The following is a 20,505-nucleotide window of genomic DNA, read 5'->3' as shown; positions in this document are numbered from 1 at the left end:
GCTGTGCGCCTCCCCGCATTTCCGTCGCTCGGCCCAGCTGTTGGAAGGGAGAGAGGGATTGGTGGAATAGTTCATTGTATTGCTTGAGCCTCGTGGGCATATATATAGGAGTACAATGATCTACTTGGAGTACAAGGCAAGCCAGAATATTTCTTAGTCTAACCTATGTTTCCTATACAATCACGTTACTCAACACCAGCTACTAGCACCGCCCGCTTTGTGTACTCGGCGTCTTGGTCGTCGCCCCATCTGGTTCGACTCCAGACGGGTGTCCCTGCTTCCATGTTCGGTCTATTGTGGCATCGCTAGCTGTGTTTGCGTTTCCGCATTTTGACTTCTGATTCTGATGTTTCTCTGATGGCATATCCCGTGGTTTTCTTGCGCAGGTGCTGGATCTGTGAGTGCGTGAGCCTCCCTAGCTTGCTGGGGTCTGGATTGCCCCGGCGAGGTGGCTATGTGCTTACTCAACCGTCAATGAACTAGTAATTGGATTGTTGTTGTGATTGCTTGCAATCAAATCAGCCATAAGTTATTGCCTTTGCCGCCTCCTGTGTGCTGCTCTACTTATTAACTGTGGTTATGGTGCCATCGTGGCGCTGTTGCTTAATTAGTGCCTACTGTTGCTAACTAGTATGTGATCTCTTGGAGTAAAATCAGCTGGGAGCCTGGGAGCTGTTGCCCTTGCTTCCTTTGTGCGCTGCTCTCCTTGCCAGCTGTGCTTACTGTTTCAATGTTGCTTAGTTGCTTAATTTTTTTTGCTCCAATGATGAGATCTAGTTGCCTGTCGGCAAGTTGGCGACATTGTTTTTGTCGTTGCATATTAATGCCGGTGAATTTGCTTGCCTTAGCATGTTATGCGGAATGTGCTCCCACATAGTTGCATAGGATAAACTTATATTGTTCAACTGCTGCCCCTTACATATTTGGCGCACTCATTGTTATGCCCCGTAGATGCTTTCATTATCCTGTAGGCTTATACATCATTACGTGTCTCTTCAATGTTTGCTTAGTGACTAATTTTGTTTGCTCCAGTGATGAGATCTAGGCGCCTGTTGGCAAGTTGGTGACATCATTGTCGTCTTTGCATATAAATGATGGTGAATTTGTTTGCTATAGCGTGTCATGCACAATCTGCTCAACTTTTATTGCATAGGATGAAACTGATATTGTTCAACCATTGCCCCTTTTATATTTGGCACGCTCATTGTTACATCCTGTAGATGCTTTCCTTATCCTGTACGCTTGTACATCATTACGTGTCTCTTCAATGGTTGCTTAGTGGCTAATTCTGTTTGCTCCATTGATGAGCTCTAGGCGCCTTGGCGGTGTTGTCATTGTCTTTGCATATCAATGCTGGTGAAATTTCTTGACTTAATGTTTTATGGAGAATGTGTTCCTACATAGCTGCATAGGATAAAACTCATATTGTTCAACTGCTGTTACATTTAGTGCACTCATTGTTATGTCCCGGAGATCCTTTCATTACCCTATTGGCTTGTACATCATGTGTCTCTTAAATGATTTCTATAAACTGGATGTCATTAGTTGTGTCCAAGTTGTGTTAATGGGCTGCTGCTTTGTGATGGGACCACCAAACTCCTGATTTTGCAGTTTGATTGCTACATTTATCTCAACTTCTAGTTGACATTTCTACTTGATTATAGAATTTTACAGGGGACTTATGCCGAAATTTCTGAATCTGATTCTGACTATGATGCTTCTCTAATGATATATCCTGTTGTTTTGTTGCACAGGATTCTTGATCTCGGTCGTGGATCTGTGAGTGTCAGTGTGTGACCCTCCCTAGCTTGGTGAGATCTGCGGATTCCACCGGTGAGGTAACCATGTCCTTCCTCATCCATTGATGAACTAGTAGCTGAATTGCTGTTGTGATCACTTGCAATCGAATCACCCTGGAGTTGTTGCCCTTGCTGCCTCCTGTGCGCTGCTCTCCTTATTAACCGTGGATGTGGTTGCACCTCAGCAGCGCTGTTGCTTAATTAGTTGCTACTGCTACTAACTAGTATTTGCTCACTTGGAATCAAATCAGCTGGGAGCTGTTGCACTTGTTAACTGTGATTACTGTGTCAATGTTGCTTAGTGGCTTAATTTATTTGCTCCAATGAGGAGATCTAGGTGCCTGTCGGCAGGCCGGCGACATTGTTGCCGTCTTTGCATATTAATGCTGGTGAATTTGCTTGCCTTAGCGTGTTATGCGGAATCTGACTGTTCAACTGCAGCCCCTTTTGTGGCGCGCTTATTTTTACGCCCTGGAGATGCTTTCATTGCCCTGTAGGCTTGTACATCATGTGTCTCTTCAATAGTTGCTATAAAAACTGGATCAGATGTCATTAACTCTGTCCGATTTCATTGTTATATGTGTCAATGAACTAGGTCCTTTTTTGTCAATATGTTAATGAACTGTTGCTTTGTGATGTAACCGCCAAACTCCTGATTTTGCAGCTTTATTGCTACATTTATGTCAACTTCTAGCTGACATATCTGCTTGATTATGAAACTTTACAGGGGAGTTATGACGAAATTTCCGCATCTCGCTTCTACTGCAGGTATGTTTGCCTTGCTATTTCTGTTCCTACATTTTAGGCATCAATTTATTAGTTCATGGCTTCCTGCAATATTGCACGTCTCCGCATTGTTAGACTACGGCCTGTTATTGTTCTTTTTTTATGAGTTCAATATGTGGTGTTATATTTGGTCTAAAAAAAGTTGTGTAGTATATGAAGCAATGAATGCTACCATTGTGAAAACTGTTCCCCCTGAGCCGCTCCCGCGAGCGGACGGGGAACCAGCGGCCGCCCCGCCCCCTCCCCTCCACCCCCTCACTCACCGCCGCCTAGAGGCGCCGCCGGGCGAAGCCTAGCCGGCGTAAGTGGCGGCGGAGCTTCTCCTTTCCCTACCGCGTGGAAACCCTAGCGGGTGAGGGATGGCTGGCCGCCGGTGGCGCTGGGCTATGGCGGGGCGTGGCGTCGGGCACGCGAGGAGGCCGTGGCGCCGTCTGGTGGTGGCACGGCCTCTTCCTGCTGCTTGGCTGTGGCTCGGCGGCAGCTGGTGCCTCAGCCCAGGTTGGTGATGCAGGCAGCCTTCTTTGGGTGGATTTGTGCGAGACGGGCCGGTCAGATTGGGCCTGATATGCTGCTGGCGGCCCGTCTGGTGGAGAGGGCCGAGGCCAGCAGGGGCCACGGGCGACCGGTGCTGTCGTGGGTCGTCTGGCCATGCTGGTGGCGTGGCTGCGGTGGTGGAGGTGCGTATGCGCCCCAGCGTCTGGTCAGGCCTCTTCCCCGGCACCTGGACGACGACATGTGGCGTTGGAAGGCTTCCCTTGGGTCCATCCTTGGCGGTTGTGGCGGCAGTCCTACCCCCCCTCTTCAGCGGACAACTGCTTCGGGGGGAAAGGCCAGTAGGAGGCATGGGGGCTCCGACGTGGTCGAGCCGCCTGTCACCGGCGCAGGGGGTGCGTGGCCGTGTGCCGCTCCTCCCCCTTCCCCCTTCCCTGGCATGGTGCTCGCTGGTTGCTACCTGGCGATGCTTGAGGCGGGACGGTCGCTGGCGGTTCCGGCGATGGTTGGGGTTGGCAGTGCTGTCCAAAGCCTTCCCCTTTGATGTTCTTGGGGCGGTTTGGAAGCAGGGCGGCGGCGGAAGGCGCGTTGGTCTTAGCAGATTGTGTGGCTCGGGTGCGGGTGAGCAAACATGGCCACTCGGGTGGTATGGATGTGGGTGGTTGACGGAGCGGGGGTGTGTTGGAGGGGTTGGAGCAATGGGGTACATCACTTGCCCAGTCTTTGGACTGGCCGACGGTGACGGCGGCCGTGGGCGTGTTTCCTCCTTGCAGGAGGAGTCGCGGTGCTCCCTCTCCCTTCGTGTTGCTCCGGGTGAAAACTTGATCCGCGGGACCGGACGGTGGTGGCTATTGTGGTCGTGCCCTTCTTGGAGGCACCGTTTTGGTGTCCCCGCTACGAAGTTGGCCGTCTCACTTCTCCTCGGCTCAAAGTGGTTCTTCTTTGCTCATTTGTAGTGTCCTAGTAGTCGTTGGGGTGGTGTGTTGGTGCCCGACACCTTGTATCTTGCGTTGGGTGTGTTTGTTGAGTGCGGTCGTGGCGTGAGTTTGTATCAGTTCTCTCGGATGTATGCGGTGGTGGTTGCTTTATAATATAAAGCGGAGGGAAACCCTTTTTCGTCATAATGATACCATTGTTATTTATTGATAAGTTTTCCATCTCAGGCGTTTAATTGATCACTCGCCAATATATTTTACAAGGCCGCTATGCACTGGGAGTCTTAGCTAGAAGCCTAGAACTACTTTTTCTATCATGAGTTAGTTGAAGCTTGGCTAGAGCATAATTAAATTGGGTGGACGATCAAATAATGTGTAGTTAACCATGAGCTTCCAGCTGGAGGAAAGTACAGATGATATCAAAGTAAATAAATGTAACTTCTAAATTACATAGCAAGTTACTGTCGTTCACCAGTTAGTAACCAACCAAATATGTATAGGATATGCACGACAACAAGAGAACTGAGTGCCACTCCATTGGCTAGTTGCATGAATGCATGCCCGGCCCACCATGTTTGAGGCTTGGCCTCCGTGTGGTGCCTCATGGGTTGTTTCTTCTTACTATAAAACTCCACATAGGGTCGAGTTTTGTATAACCTAAGACAACTTGAGAACCGAGCATCCCTTAGCAAGTGTGCCCAACCCACCCGTGTTCGATGCTAAAAAGGTCACATGGTGCTTCCTCCACGGGGTGCCTCATGCGTTATTTCTCTTACTAAAAAAGCCACAGGGTGATTCCCCTGTTGGGTTGTACGTCTATGTTTTCAATACAAGATAACTTGTCTCGCACCCTAGAAGAATTTATTCATTTGTGATACACAAGTGTAAGCTATTAGTTTTCGCTAACTAGCCAAGTAGTTTTTGTTTAGTCTTCTTATTTGTTTTGGCTTTCTGGTTTGTTGCTTTATTTTGATTTTGTTGTTGTAAGTTCTGTGTCATCTTGAAGTTTTCCTAGTACAAGATGACACACATATGTGTGTGTTTGACGAAAAGAGCTTAAGTTATTAGGGAGTAATCTGCTCAGATACATATGATAGCCACATCTTGATTTGATTAGTGATAGCACTTAATATGCCATGCTCTGAGTTTTGCGCTCAGTGCCACATCTTGATTTGATTAGGCATAGCACTTAACACGACGTGCTCTGAGTTTTGGGCTCAGTGCAGAATCCAAGTTCATATTGATAATAATAAGTATTAAATATTGACCAGCATTTATTTTCTCGTCTTTTGAATGCACTCCATTTAATATTCTTATGTATGGGGTTCATCTGATGTTTATATTCTCGCATCTTGTTCAGTTCTTAATGTGTCTGTCATTTTCTGCTTTTCAGGAACAAAGAGGCGCAGACCTAAGCTTCATAAGACGGAAGATGAGACCGAGGATGACAACAATATTAATAAAGAGAACAACGGTACCACTAACAATGGTCATGACACCATTGTCTCCAAGAGACCAAAGAGAACAGCTGCCTGTTCTAATTTCAAACAGAAGGCAGTTGACTTGTCTGAAGAAGATATGCTTGTCACAATCAAGGAAATTCGGATTGAAGAGGAAACAGAGGCTGTTAGGTTGACAAAAACAGGGCCTGAAGATAAGAAACCTCGCAGAAAACTCTGTGATTTCATCCTGCATGATGGAGATGGTAATCCGCAACCTTTTGAAATGTCTCGAAGTGATGGTATCTCCATAACAGCTGTTGTCATGCCCTTTGACGCTGATATGAAAAAGCCCAGGGAAAAGGGAATACGCTGTGAGAGATTTGGGCCAATCAAGGACTGGGCAATTTCTGGCTATAAAGAAAACACTGTGATAATTTGGCTCTCAACAGAACTAGCTGATTATGAATGTGTGAAGCCAGCAAGTAGTTACCGGTCTTTTTTTGATCTTTTCAGTCAGAAGGCCCATATCTGCGTTGAAGTTTACAGAAAGCTAGTCAGGTCAGTTGGCGGAAATCCTTTGCTGGGTCTGGAAGAGTTGCTTGCTAGTGTTGTACGTTCCATTAATTCAGAGAGAAGTTTCAATGGAACAGTGAGAAAGGACTTTGTAATCTCAATTGGTGAGTTTATCCATAACCAGCTTACTGCATTGGACCATACAGCAAACAACGATGATGAGATACTGTCCACACTGCCTGCTCTTGTTGCCCTAAGAAATGGATGTAAATCTAGGGTGGAATTCAGCAGGTTGGCAGCTATGACCTCAGATGGAACTCTGACGATCAAGGATGGGCAGTGTAAGGAGGCGACTGAAAACGAGGATGAAGATGAGAAATTAGCAAGACTGTTGCAGGATGAGGAAGAGTGGAAGATGAACAAGAAGCAGAGAGGCAAGCATGAGAATTCACAGAAAAATGTCTATATCAAGATTAGTGAAACAGAGATCGCGAATGACTACCCAATGCCAGCATACTATAAACCATCTAGCGTAGAAATGGATGAGTACATGCTTGACAGCGAAGATGCCATGCTTGTGGAGGAACTGCCAACAAGAATACTCAACAATTGGGCTCTGTATAATTCAGATGCCAGACTTATCCCTTTGGAGCTCATTCCTATGAAGGCAGGTGCTGAAAATGACATAGTGATCTTTGGGTCTGGTTTTATGAGAGAAGATGATCATAACTTCTGTTCAACAGCCGAGTCAACACAGTCATCTTCTTCCTCAAGTAAATCTGACCAGGAAGATAAAGGGATTGCAGTTTATCTAAGTCCAATCAAGGAATGGGTTGTAGAATTTGGTGGTGAAATGATCTGCATATTAATTCGAACTGACATAGCTTGGTAAATACTCCTGCAACTCCAGTTACCTCTGTATTACAAGCACACTTGCTCAATAGCTTGCCATGCGTTTCGGATCTTCTGTCTTGAAATTTGTATTTTATTTTATGCACAGAATCTTGCAATTTCTTCCGATGAAAGCTCCCTCTAACTTACATATGGATCTCAATTATTTCAGGTACAAATTACGCCAGCCAACAAAGCAGTATGCGCCATGGTGTGACACTGTCCTTAAAACAGCAAGGCTGGCTGTCAGTGTCATCGCCCTTCTAAAAGAACAAACTCGCGCTTCCAAACTTGCTTTCGCTGATGTTGTTAAGAGAGTAGCCGAATTTGAGAAAGGGCACTGTGCATTTATTTCAACAAATGCAGCGCTTGTTGAAAGATATGTTGTGGTGCATGGACAGATAATTCTTCAGCAGTTTGCAAGTTATCCAGAAAGGACTATTCAACAAAGTGCCTTCATCACTGGACTTCTTGCAAAGATGGAAGAACGAAGGCACATAAAACTAGCGATGAAGAAAAAAAATCAGGCAACAAGGGGAGAGAATCTGAACCCAAGTGCAAATATGGGCCCAATACTTAAAAGAAAACTTATGCGTGCGACAACTACAGGGTTGATCAGCAAGATATGGAGTGATTACTATGCAACTCATTTCCCAGAGGATTCCAAGGAGGGAGATGAGAATGATGACCAGAAGGAAATTGAGGAGGAACAGGAAGAGAATGAAGATGATGATGCTGAGGTGGAGGTTAAAGTTGACGAGGAAGCTGTTTTTAGGACCCCACCATCAACGAGGTCTAAAAAGTCATCAACAAATGCTTGTAAAGAAATTGAATGGGAGGGCCAAACAGTTGGGAAAACACTCTCTGGAGAAGTTCTGTACAAATGTGCTAGAGTTCGAGATCTCAGTATTGCTGTTGGTGGGGCAGTCACACTAGAAGATGATTCAGGAGAAACCATCATGTGTTTTGTTGAGTATATGCATGAGAAACATGATGGTACACAAATGATCCATGGAAGAATTCTGCAAAAGGGTTCACACACTGTCCTTGGCAATGCTGCAAATGAACGAGAGGTTTTCTTTACTAATGGTTGTTTGGAATTCGAAACAAGTGACATCAAGGAATCAGTGTCCGTCAATTTTCAGCAGGTTCCTTGGGGCCACAAGTGCAGAAAGGAGCATTTAGAAGCTATTAAGATGGAGAGGGCCAAGGCAGAGGACAGGAAGAGGAAAGGTTTGCCTGTGGAGTATATCTGCAAAAGCTTATACTGTCCTGAGAAAGGTGCCTTTTTCTCCCTCCCTTCTGATAAACTGGGCACTGGAACTGGCCGCTGTAGTTCTTGTGAGGAGCGAGAAGCAGTTGGTGATGAATTCAAGATATTATCAGAGACCAGCTTTGTCCTCAAGAATGTTACATACAGTGTTCATGACTTTCTGTACATCAGGCCTGAGTTTTTCTCTGAAGTCGAGGGTCAGGGGACCTACAAGGCTGGAAGAAATGTAGGCCTGAAGCCTTATGTGGTGTGTCACCTGCAGAGTATCAAAGCTTCTGCTGGATCGAAGAAAGCTAATCCAGAATCAACCAAAGTCAGTGTAAGAAGGTTATACAGGCCAGATGATATTTCATCAGCTAAAGCTTACTCTTCAGACATCAGAGAGGTTTGTTGCTTTTTGCCTTGTTGTTTAAGGTCTAGTATTCACTTCAAAAATATTCACTTCATTGTTGTTTATCTGCATAGCGATCGTCATACGCCTGTTATTCCTCATAACCTTTTGGTTTGTACATTTGGTCTTTAATATTTATTCTTTGTTGTTTGATGATCCAGGTTTACTACAGTGAAGATGTAGTGAGTGTGCCAGTTGTGATGATAGAGGGGAAATGTGAGGTTACAGCAAAGAACGACCTTCCAAACCCAAATCTTCCAGTAGTGGTTGATCATGCCTTTTACTGTGAATATCTTTATGACCCTAAGACTGGAGCTCTCAAGCAGGTTAGTTATTGCCAAAATTCAGCTTTTGATCTTCACCAGTTACTTTGCATTTATTTTGTTGAGAAACTGCTTCAGATAGTTGACTGAGCCTGTCTTGTCTTTGAACCAGCTACCGACCAATGTTAAGCTCACGATCCTGACAAGGAAGGCACAGGCTGTAAAAAAGAATAAAGGAAAGCAGATTTGTGACGTTTTGCAAGCTGATTCTGACAAACAGAAGAATGTGACACCAGAAAACTGTCTTGCAACCCTTGATATTTTTGCTGGCTGTGGAGGTTTGTCTGAAGGGTTGCAGCTATCTGGTAATTATATTTCCATCTGCATGTTTTTTATTAGATGCTTGCTGGAAGATAGAACAAACTTGGCCTCCATATACTTTCTGATCATTTGACTTTACAGGCGCATCACGTACAAAATGGGCAATTGAATATGAAGAACCTCCTGGGGATGCATTTGGTGAAAATCATCCAGAGGCAGTGGTATTTGTGGAGAACTGCAATGTGATTCTGAAGTATGCAGCCACCTTTCCCCCCTTTGGACGCACTAAACCTATTATTCCTGTATCTCCCAACTCACATGTGACCATTTGCCTTTGCAGGGCAATAATGGACAAGTGTGGTGATGTTGATGATTGCATCTCAACTACCGAGGCTTCTGAACGGGCAGCTAAACTTTCAGATGAAAAGATTAAAAATCTCCCTGTGCCAGGTGAAGTAGAGTTCATCAATGGTGGCCCTCCATGCCAGGTTGGTTGTTTCATCTATATGCCAGGAGAATGCTCGATGCTTTGTTAATCTTCAGTGCTGCTGCTTGACACTCTGTCCATCTTTTCTCAGGGGTTCTCTGGAATGAACAGATTCAACCAAAGTCCATGGAGCAAAGTTCAGTGTGAGATGATTTTGGCATTCCTGTCCTTTGCGGAGTATTTCCGGCCTAGGTTATTCCTTTTGGAAAATGTTAGGAACTTTGTTTCATTCAACAAAGGCCAGACCTTCAGACTGACACTAGCATCACTGCTGGAGATGGGATACCAGGTGCTTGACACTTGCTCTCCTCTGTTTTTGCTTGTACTATATGGCATTCCTTCATTCCCACATGTTCTAAACTTCTCTGCATTTTTTATAGGTTCGGTTTGGGATTTTAGAGGCAGGTGCTTATGGTGTTGCACAGTCCAGGAAAAGGGCATTCATCTGGGCTGCTGCACCTGGGGAGACCCTTCCTGATTGGCCTGAACCGATGCACGTCTTCTCCAGCCCTGAGCTGAAAATCAATCTACCAGAAGGGAAATACTATGCCGCTGCTAAGAGCACTGCTGGAGGGGCTCCTTTCCGCTCTATAACAGTCAGGGATACAATTGGTGATCTGCCGCCGGTGGAGAATGGTGCCAGCAAACCAACAATACCGGTAGGTGTATAGTACATCCCTACTCCCACTTCAGTCCGTTGTGTCAGTGCTCTTGCTTGATATGCACAAGCTGAATTTTCTCCCTTGTGTGCTGTAGTATGCAAGTGAGCCTGTCTCCTGGTTCCAGAAGAAGATTCGAGGTGATGCATCTTCGCTGAGTGATCACATAGCTAAAGAAATGAATGAGCTCAATCTCATAAGGTGCAAGCACATCCCGAAGCGCCCTGGCTGTGACTGGCATGACCTCCCAGATGAGAAGGTAGCATTCTGCCATTTTCTTTTTCATTCGACGCAAATCCTTTTCTGCTGCTTTCTACCGCCTTGTTTGTTGGTAGCCAATCATGTGATGTACTGGTAGCTGATTTTCATCATGCTGTGCGTGCAGGTGAAGCTATCGACAGGGCAAACGGTGGAGTTGATCCCTTGGTGCTTGCCGAACACGGCCAAGAGGCACAACCAGTGGAAAGGCTTGTACGGGAGGTTGGATTGGGAGGGCAACTTCCCCACATCTGTGACAGATCCCCAGCCAATGGGCAAGGTCGGCATGTGCTTCCACCCTGATCAGGACAGGATCATCACTGTTCGTGAGTGCGCCCGATCCCAGGTAAAATACTTTGCCAACATATATACTCCCAAAAATGATACCACTGCATAGATTACTACACAGTAATACACCTGCTGGTGCTTTGAAAATTACACTTGACTAAAATGAAGCATACGGTTCAGACTTCAGAGTTCACAGTAGTTTTTGTTCCCCATCGTTGCTTCTACCAGGGTTTAAGATTGAGCTATTTTATGAGAATCAGATCGTAGTGCTAATATTGCATAGACTCTAGTAGACAGTAATATACCCCTGGTGCCTGGACATTTACGCTTGACTAAAATGAAGCATATAGTTCATACTAGTTTTTGTTCCCATCAATGCTGCTACTAGAGTACTAGACTGAGCCATTTTATCAAATAATTGGATCATAATTATGCATTTGTACAAGCACAATGGCCTTGTCCGCGATCTGGAGGCAGATCAGAACCTAATGCATTATGCTATGAATCGAATGCATCTGCTGATATATTCTGAAGATCTCTGATCCAATCCCATGACATGACTGACATGAATGTGCTCGCAGGGCTTCCCTGATGGATACCATTTCGCTGGCAACATCCAGAGCAAGCACCGGCAGATCGGGAACGCTGTGCCGCCTCCCCTCTCCTACATGCTAGGGAGGAAGCTCAAGCAAGCCATCGACGGCAAGCCTCGACTGGCTTAAGTTCACTGCATGATACAAGGCTCGTCATTTTTTGGTTGGTCCCAGTGGGACTTAATTTATCATTGGCCCCTATATGTATGTTCTGGGAGTAATTGACTCTGAAGCTATTACAGGCTGGCCGCCTGAGCTGCCTTTTGTGTATCTGATGTGCTCTTCGTAAGAGGAGGATTAAAAGCATCAGATGCTATTGGATGGATGGATGACGTTTATAGAGGGAACAGACTCTTAGCACCGGGGGCGTAATCTTTTTGTAAACAACTGTGATGCCAATTTTCCGTTCCTGCAACTTTGCAAGTGTCTTCCAAAGTTGTGAAGGGAAAATATAGCATCAATCTTACCTTTCGTATTGGCCACCTGAATGAAACCAACTCTTGAGCTCACTTTGTCACCTTGTCTCCGTTTCATGCATTGACTTTTGTAAGAATCAATCTCCTTTTCTGACCTGTTGCTGTGGTGTTTTCTGGATGGATGCAGTTTTCTGTTGGCATCAGAATCAACTGTTGTTTTCCAAAGTTGGGAGGAAAACTGCATAGCAGCAACCTACCTTTTGTAATCGCCACCATGAAACCAACTCTTGGGCTTGCTTTGTCGCCCAATCTCTGTTTCATGCATCAACTTTCCTAAGAATCAATCTCATGCGTCGACCTGTTACTCTGTCAGTGCATTCATACATAAGAATTTACAAAAGTGAGGATTTCAAAATTCATGTGCTGTTTCCAAAGTTGTGAAGGGAAACTCACCTGATGTCTTCTTTCCATCCATGTATCGACTTCTCCAAGAATCTTTGGCGTCGACCCTGTTAGTTTGTTCAATCACACAGTACATGCATGATAATAACATAAGATACATTGAACTTCAAAATCTTTATTATTTTCTACCATCAGTCAGCAGGGAGATTGATCTACACACTTGCTTGCTCCTTGGAGCTACATCTTGGTACAAAATTTCCCCCGGAATTTCACTTGAGAAGTTATCTCCAGAGTACATACAGCATTGGAACTACAAAGATTGGTACTACTACTACTATCTGAGATCTTTCGATATCAGAGAGGAAGAGCCACGCCAAGAACTGAAGAATCCTCTCTCGGCAAGAAGAAACGCCCTTGAATCGAATGCGTCGCCTCGGGGGCGTGTTGCTGTAGCCGCAGGTGCGGTGCTCCCCGTGGAGGGGACGGCGCCGTCGCCGTCCAAGCCTAGCCGCGCCCGAAGCAGAGCGTGGGCGGTGGACGAGGCCGAGGAAGAGGAGCAGGAGGGCGGCGGCAGCGGCGAGGGATGCCGAGCGGTGCGTGAGTAGATATCCACTACTCCAATGTCACTACCTATTTCTTTCACTACTCCCTCATGTCCTTTTTACTCTGTATATAAAAAAATTCATATATAAGAATTGCCTGAAGTCAAACTTTATAAAGTTTGATCATATTTATATTAAAAAATATCAACATTTATAACATGAAAGTTATACATTATGAAAATTAAAGTCATGACGCATCTAATGATACTGATTTCACATTGTGATGATTGATATTTTTTCTATAAAGTTGGTCAAACTTACAAGATTTGATTTCAGACAAATCTTATATGCAAACTAAAAATGATCGAAGGAAGTATAATAAATGCATAGTAAAAGGACGCCAATATGGTCCCTAAATGTTGAGAGGCCGGTGTTACTCTCTTCTAGTTGGACCAAAAGAAGGTCCAGTTCATACCCAAAAAAGTCCAGTTTATACAAATTTAACATATCTATAAATTAAATTCACCTAAAAAATATATAAAATTTTAAAAATGTCTATAAAATTAAAGTGTTCACAAAAATATATAAAAAAAATTAAAAAACGTCGTATGCACACAAAAAAGTGGGTGCGATGTTTGTACCTAAGTTTTTACATTAAAAAACACTATATGCTAAAAAATGCCATGTTCAACTGCCACCTTATTAATAACGAAAACTGCCATCATCTTAACAATAAAACTACCATGGTCAGGCTAATAAATATGACATGGTCTAACGAGTTAAAATGTCATGGTCTAAAATAGGTAAAAATACCATGCTACCTATACTGAAATTTAAACATGACAACATTAGCACAAATTTGTTATAAAAACAACTATTTGCCATATTAAAGAACATTATATGCCATGACAACTCTATATATTTGCGATGTAAAAAAATACAATTTCTCATGTGGGCATTAAGAAAAACTCGAGAAAATTGTCATGTTAAATAATTATTTGCAATGACAAACTCTAATAATTAGCCATGTGGACATTGTATGCACATGTGAACTTGCCATATACCTAGTACAAAGATTTGTATCCAAAAATCTTCATAAGTTGATACTATCTCGAAACAAAAAATAATTGACAAGAACTTATTGATGCATGATAGTTTTGCCATTCCACTTCACACAAAATACGCTATGTGACCAAAAATAATAATTTGCTCTAAAAATCTGCCATGTTCCACTAAACAAAAACTTCCATGTTTTTGAGTTTGTCATATGATTTTTCTGCTATGTTTTGAATTTGCCGTATGATCTTCTTCAAAAAATTGCAATGTCACTTCACACATAGATGCCATGTGACCAATACAATTTGTTATAAAAAAAGCCATGTTTAACTAAACGAAAACGGATATGTTTTCAATTTGCCATATGATTTTTCTGCCATGTTTTGAATGGTCTATCTAAATAAAACTGCCATGGTGTTATAATAAATTGCCATGCTACCCTACAAATATATTTGACATGGTAAACCTAGTTTATTTCCCATGGTAATTATAGTTTACTTGCCATGGTAAGTATAATATAAATTTTTGTGGTGCCTATAACAAATTTGTGCATGGCAAAAATATCATGAATCAAATATTTATATGATGTTGTGGTGATTACCTACAGAGTTGGCACGAGAAAACACATTGTCATGTGAATAAAACAAACACAATCATACAAAGAATGTCATGTGAAAAAGTTTTAGTTGCCCACACCATCTGGGCTTAAAAACATTTCTACAATTTCCCTAGAAACTGCCATACATCTTAAGTAATGGCTACATGTTAATCACCACCCAAACTTCATACAAACTGCATACATCTTAATCATTTCTAAAATTTCCCGTACAAACTACCATACTAAAATTTGTACAATTTCCTACAAACTGCAATGCAAACTGCCATGCACGAATCAAAAATCCATCTTCATAGAAAATATATATGGACAAACAGGGGGTGTAGGTGGGTTCATACCCGCGCGTGAGCAGACACCATCGGTGCTCTCTACTGGCATGTGCCCGGCCGCCCCAACTACAGCCGATGTGCCGTCCAGGACGCACTGCTCCCGCATTGGTTGCAGTTGTGTCGCGTATGGGGCCTCCATCGATGAGCTTCAGTGCCGCTCTCAAACGCGCTATAAAGGCCACTATCTATACATCATTTCATCGAGAGGTATTTGCATGAGCTTCAAGATCTCCAGCCATGAACCAAGGTTCCAGACCCACTAGAGCTCCGGCGACGGGGCACAGTACGTCATGGATTCGGCCAGCAGCGGGAGAGGTAAAGATGAACATTGATGATGCAGTGGCAAAATCATCCAACACCGGGCGGTGGGCATAGTTTGCCGAAATGAGACTGGCTTATTTTTGGGTGCCTCGGTCCATCTCGGTAAGTATTGCATGATCTCGAAATGACCCGAAGAACTCGGTCCATCTCGGTAAGTATTGCATGATCTTACATGAGATGAATGACAGGAAGCAGAAGTTTCAGAGCTGTGAGCTCGTCGACGAGCAACCCGCAAGCAATGTTGATGCACATAGATTAGTTAGAATGCCCGCTACCCGGAATGTCGCGCAAGTTGGTTGAAGAGACTGAGTTTTTAATGATGGAGAGTCCCTTTCCGCCTTGTTGGGGGGAAGAGAAGAGAAGAGAAGAGAAGAGAAGAGAAGAGAAGAGAAGAGGAGGTGCAGCGGCAACCGGACCACGACGGGTGGCGCGAAAGCAACAGGCTGGGCACTAGGAGAAGAAGCCACTGGTGGCTACGTTCGCTTCTGCAGCTGTGCCCTTTCCAGGTCGTGTCGCCGGAGCCCGGCGGTGCGTGCTGGCGCGGGCTTCTGCGACGATGGCACCACCGGCTAGGAGGACGCACTACGAGGTGCTCGGGGTGGGCGTGGGGGCCAGCAGGGGCGAGATCAAGGCGGCGTACCGGCGCCTGGCGAGGGACGTGCACCCGGACGCCGCAGGCGCAGGCGGCGACGAGGGGTTCATCCGGCTGCACGCGGCGTACGCCACGCTGGCCGACCCCGACGAGCGCGCGCGCTACGACCAGGATGTGGCCAGCCGCGCCGCGGTGATCACGACGCGGCGGGCGGCGGGGCCAGCGTTCCGACGCAGGACGTGGGAGACGGACCAGTGCTGGTAGGACGGCCGGACACACGCATGCTCTGCTTTCCCGTTCGCCAGGCCGCCGGCCGTTTGGTTCAGACACGGCGCCATGTTGTGCTCGTGGTCGCCGGAGGAAAAACCGCGTCAGCTGCTGCGCGCTGTTCGATCCGTCTTGGACGGCCCAGATCAGGTGATGCGTGTAAACTGCGGCACGGCGGGAGACGTTTTTATAGATCTCATGTGCGTTCGATCATTAGCAAGATGCAAAATATGTACTACTAGATCGATTAGTCTACTGTAAATTAACGGCTGCCCTTTAGGCCTCCGACTCTGCCATCATTTTCAGGGGGGAGGTCGGCCCCCCTTTAGTTCAGATCGCTGCCATTCGGGCACGCGAGATCCTTGAGGGGAAGCTTGCCGAGGTCCGGGCTGCTCTCCTTTCCCCCCCGGACGCACCTGCGGATGGGGTACCTCCCTCTTCCTCCGGGCCGCGGCGTCAGGCTCTCCTCCCCCGGCCGTGATCCGCGGCCGCACCCGCTCCCGCACTGCCGCTCTCCGCGCCCAGGGCGCCTCCCGAGTCCTGGGGTCAAGCAGCCCCCCGATGGCTCCATAATGCGGGCCCTCTTCTGGAACATCCGCGGCTTCGGCCATGATGGTCGTCGCCGCCCGCTTGTGGAGTACATGCGAGATGAGCACATTGACATCGTGGCTGTCCAAGAGACCATGCGCCGTGAATTCTCGCTCCCCGAGCTCGAGCGTTTGAGCTCCCACCTTTTTGCGTGGCACTGGCTCCCTTCTAGTGGGAGCGCTGGCCACTCGGGTGGCATCCTTTTAGGCGTAAAGGATGCCACTTTCGAGGTGGGCAGTATGGACCGGGGGGAATTCTTCGTCAGCATGGAGCTTTTCGAGCGATCTCTTAATTTCAAATGGGAGATCATCATTGTCTACGGACCTGCCGACCATAGTAGGTCGGCGGCCTTCCTCGAGGAGCTGCATCGTAAGATCGCGGCAGCCTCCCTCCCTGTGGTGGTGGGGGGCGACTTTAACCTGCTTCGAGTAGCGGAAGACAAGAACAATGGCAATGTCTGCTTTGCCAGAATGCAGATGTTTAATGACTTCATCGCTGACCTCGCCCTGCGGGAGATTGATAGGATTGGTGCGCGGTTTACCTGGACCAATCGTCAATCCTCCCCGACCCAGTCCGTCTTGGACAGGGTCCTTGTCTCCCCGGATTGGGACCTCCGCTGCCCCCTCTCCTCTCTCCGCGCCATCACTAGGATTGGCTCGGACCATGTCCCCCTCCTTCTCTCCTCTACGGACGAGCGTCCGCCTATCCCTCCCCGTTTCCGCATTGAGACCTTCTGGATCTCCCAGGCTGGCTTCAAGGACGCAGTCTGCGCCCGGTGGACTGCGGCCCGTGCCCACCCACATCCCAGGCCTCCTTCGGCCATTGACACGTGGCACTTCTGTGCGAAACGTGGTAGACAATTTATGAAGAGATGGGGGGCCAACCTTGGGCGTGACTCCAGAGAGCGCAAGAAAGCGCTTCTATCCGCGATCCAAGCTCTTGACCTCCGGGCTGACTTGGTGGGTCTATCTCCGGACGAGTGGCTCTCTCGATATGACCTCGAGGACCAACTATCAGTTATCTACTCCGATGAGGAGGCCTATTGGCGCATCCGGGGCGCCCAGAAGTGGGTCCTGAAGGGTGATGCGAATGCCGCTTACTTCCAGGCGATCGCCAACGGCCGCCGTAGACGCAACACCATCCCCCTCCTTTGGGATGGGGATACCCTCCTACAGGACCCTCGCGACATCCGGTCTCATGTCGATAGTTTCTATAGGTCCCTTTTCTCCGCCGCTCCTCGGAGCGGCGTGTCCCTCGCCCACGATTGTTGGGCCGGTAGTCAGTTAGTTTCCAGGGCGGAGAATTCCGCCCTGACGGCTCCCTTCTCTGAGCAGGAGGTCTGGGAGGCTATCAAGGGTATGAATTCCTCCTCGGCCCCTGGTCCTGATGGTCTCCCCGTTCTTTTCTTCCAGACCTTTTGGAACGTCATTAAACCCGAGGTCATGGCCATCTTTGAGGAGTTCTTTGTGGGTGCCATCGATCTCGGTCGCCTCAACTATGGGATCATCTCTCTCATCCCCAAGGTCCCTGGGGCGTCGGACATCCGCCAATTCCAGCCGATCACGGTCATCAACGTGATCTTCCGGATCTTGGCCAAAGGGTACGCCAATAGGGTGACCCTGCTGGCGGATCGGATTACCCACCCTAACCAGTCGGCCTTCATTAGAGGGCGATATATCCTGGATGGGGTTTTGGTCCTTCATGAGGTCCTTCATGAGGTCCGGACCAAACACCTTAAGGCGGTGTTTCTGAAGATAGATTTTCACAAAGCCTATGACACGGTTAGCTGGACCTTCCTCAGAGAGGTCCTTCTTCTGAAGGGCTTTGATGACCGCTGGATCACCAGAGTCATGCAAATGGTCTCTTGTGGTCGCACGGCGGTTAACATCAACGGCGAGGTTGGTCCCCTCTTCCCTAGCCTCTGTGGGGTGCGCCAGGGCGATCCCTTCTCCCCGTTCCTCTTCAATATGGTGGTTGACGCCTTGGCCGCCATTCTTGATAAGGCCAAGGCTGCTGGTCACATTCGTGGGATTACCCCCCATCTCTCGGGGGGCTCCGGGATATCCACCCTGCAGTATGCTGACGACACGATCATCATGGTCGAAGGCTCGGAGACGGACATCGCCAACCTCAAGTTCCTCCTTCTCTGCTTCCAACAAATGTCGGGCCTCAAGATCAACTTTGATAAGAGCGACGTCATGATAATGGGATATTCCCCCTTGGAGTCTCAGGCTATCGCCAACCGGCTGAACTGCCGCCTGGGCTCTTTCCCCACCTCCTACTTGGGGACCCCTATCAGTGACTCGCGCCTCTCTGGCGCGGACTTGAGGCCTGCTATTTCTAAGCTCCAATCCCGGTGCGAGCCCTGGCAGGGGAGATGGCTCTCTAAGGCGGCCCGCACTATTCTTATCAACTCTTCTCTCTGTAGCCTGCTGCTGTTCCTTATGAGCTTCTATAGCCTCCATGAGTCCCTTCATAAAGAGATTGCCAAGATCCAGTCTCGCTTCTACTGGGCTGGTGAGCATGATAAGCAGAAGTACCACATGGTCAGCTGGCCTGACATCTGCAAGCCCCGGGAGCAGGGTGGCCTGGGTATCATGTGCTCCAAGCGAATGAACATCGCTCTCCTCTCCCGTTGGCTCTGGCGCATCGCCCAGGGCCAGGGTGGCCTCTGGCTGGACATCATCCGGACTAAATACCTTCGGGGTCAGCCCCTTGCTTTCTTCCAGCGATCGGGCGGCTCCCAGTTCTGGCAGTCCATTGTTCAGCTTCTCCCGGTGCTGCGCATTGGGACCTCCATCTCGGTGGGTTCTGGCCTCTCGACTCTATTCTGGTATGACCGTTGGGCGGGTGACTCCCCCTTCGCGGCTCGCTTCCCTGCCCTCTTCTCTATTGCAGTTGACCACATGATTTCCGTCAATAGGGCCCTTCTTGATCTGGGGCGCCTTGCCTTCCGCCGTCCGTTTGAGCCGGCGGAATCCGCCGCCTGGCGTGAGTTGCTTGATTGCGTTGCGTTTCATGAGCCGCTTGTGGATGATAGGCCGGACTGTACCAGGTGGAGACTTGAGCCGTCGGGCTTGTTCACCACCCGGTCGCTCTATGCGGCCATCGCCCCTTCCTCCGCACCCCTCCCCTTATCGATGGTCTGGACCGCCCGGGTTCCTCTGAAGATTCGCATCTTCATGTGGCAATGGATCCGTGGTAGACTTCCGTCTGGTGTGGAGGTCCGGAAGCGCAATGGCCCCGGCTCCGGTATCTGCCCTCTCTGTGGCGTCCCGGAGGACTCGAACCACATCTTCTTCTCCTGCATCTCCGCTCAATTCCTTTGGAGCTGCTTCCGCGAGGTGGTCGGCGGGAGTTGGTGCCACACTAACTTCCCGGACCTCTTTGCTGAACTCCAATTGTCCCCCATGTCCATTCGCCACATTAGGTGGCTGCAAGTTGGGGTCCTTGCGTGGACATTGTGGACCGTTCGCAATAAACTCGTGATCCAGCGCGCTCCCCTTCGTCGCCCTTCTGACGCCCTCTACAAATTCTCGGGTTTCTTGCAGCTTTGGCGGCCGCTTAGTCGCTCCTCGGACCGTGACGCCATCTCCGCCTTCATCACCGACCTTCGATCGATGGCCGTCCGCATCTCTCCGCCGCCGCCGCCGCCACCGCCGGAGCCCGATTAGCCCCCTGGTGTCGGGTGCGATGTGTTGTTGTTGTTTGCCTCTTTTTTGGGCTTGTTGAGCTGTGCCCTCAGCAGAACCTTGGTACTTTTTCGTGAGACTTGGGTGTGTGTGTGTGTGAACCTGTGTGGTATGTATGCTCTGTGGCGGTTGCTTTATTTATAAAGCGGGGGGAAAGCCTTTTTCGGTAAATTAACGGCTTGAAGCCCAAGGGACATGTATAGTTCCTACGAATCACCATAGATCAACATACTGATCTTTCCGTGCGCATCCACCGTCTCAGTGGTCGTCATGTCTTAATCAGATGGATTAAG

General features: G+C 47.8%; 2 protein-coding genes across 3 annotated transcripts; both read left to right on the top strand.

The window, feature by feature from the left end:
- Positions 1-399: 399 nt before the first annotated feature.
- On the top strand, positions 400-11,899 carry LOC119334730 (DNA (cytosine-5)-methyltransferase 1A-like). Of its 2 annotated transcripts, XM_037607274.1 has the most exons (14): positions 401-528; positions 1,755-1,838; positions 2,527-2,567; positions 5,406-6,855; positions 7,031-8,516; positions 8,684-8,848; positions 8,958-9,150; positions 9,248-9,359; positions 9,447-9,594; positions 9,685-9,882; positions 9,974-10,252; positions 10,350-10,511; positions 10,638-10,856; positions 11,380-11,899. In XM_037607274.1, exons 3-14 carry the CDS (start codon positions 2,534-2,536, stop codon positions 11,518-11,520), a joined length of 4,587 nt encoding a protein of 1,528 aa, XP_037463171.1. In that variant the 5' UTR covers positions 401-528; positions 1,755-1,838; positions 2,527-2,533; the 3' UTR covers positions 11,521-11,899. The 2 variants fall into 2 exon arrangements, with proteins under 2 accessions (XP_037463170.1, XP_037463171.1); XM_037607273.1 differs by having other exon boundaries at positions 400-528; positions 9,248-9,594.
- A 2,900-nt stretch (positions 11,900-14,799) lies between these two features.
- On the top strand, positions 14,800-16,186 carry LOC119334035 (chaperone protein dnaJ 11, chloroplastic-like). The gene is made up of 2 exons (XM_037606709.1): positions 14,800-14,959; positions 15,580-16,186. Exons 1-2 carry the CDS (start codon positions 14,800-14,802, stop codon positions 15,927-15,929), a joined length of 510 nt encoding a protein of 169 aa, XP_037462606.1. The 3' UTR covers positions 15,930-16,186.
- The last annotated feature ends 4,319 nt before the right edge of the window (positions 16,187-20,505 follow it).

Source organism: Triticum dicoccoides, chromosome 7A (genome assembly GCF_002162155.2).
Source record: "Triticum dicoccoides isolate Atlit2015 ecotype Zavitan chromosome 7A, WEW_v2.0, whole genome shotgun sequence".
Classification (NCBI taxonomy): domain Eukaryota; kingdom Viridiplantae; phylum Streptophyta; class Magnoliopsida; order Poales; family Poaceae; genus Triticum; species Triticum dicoccoides.
The sequence above is the reverse complement of the archived record's forward strand: the minus strand, read 5'-3'. Positions and strand labels throughout refer to the sequence as shown.

Coding starts and splice junctions, on each gene's coding strand:
- LOC119334035 (XM_037606709.1), top strand. CDS start 14,800: ATGTGCCCGGCCGCCCCAACTACAGCCGATGTGCCGTCCAGGACGCAC. Junction 14,960..15,579: donor ATACATCATTTCATCGAGAG/GTATTTGCATGA, acceptor TGCCCTTTCCAG/GTCGTGTCGCCGGAGCCCGG.
- LOC119334730 (XM_037607273.1), top strand. CDS start 2,534: ATGACGAAATTTCCGCATCTCGCTTCTACTGCAG. Junction 8,517..8,683: donor ACTCTTCAGACATCAGAGAG/GTTTGTTGCTTT, acceptor TTGATGATCCAG/GTTTACTACAGTGAAGATGT. Junction 10,857..11,379: donor GTGAGTGCGCCCGATCCCAG/GTAAAATACTTT, acceptor ATGTGCTCGCAG/GGCTTCCCTGATGGATACCA.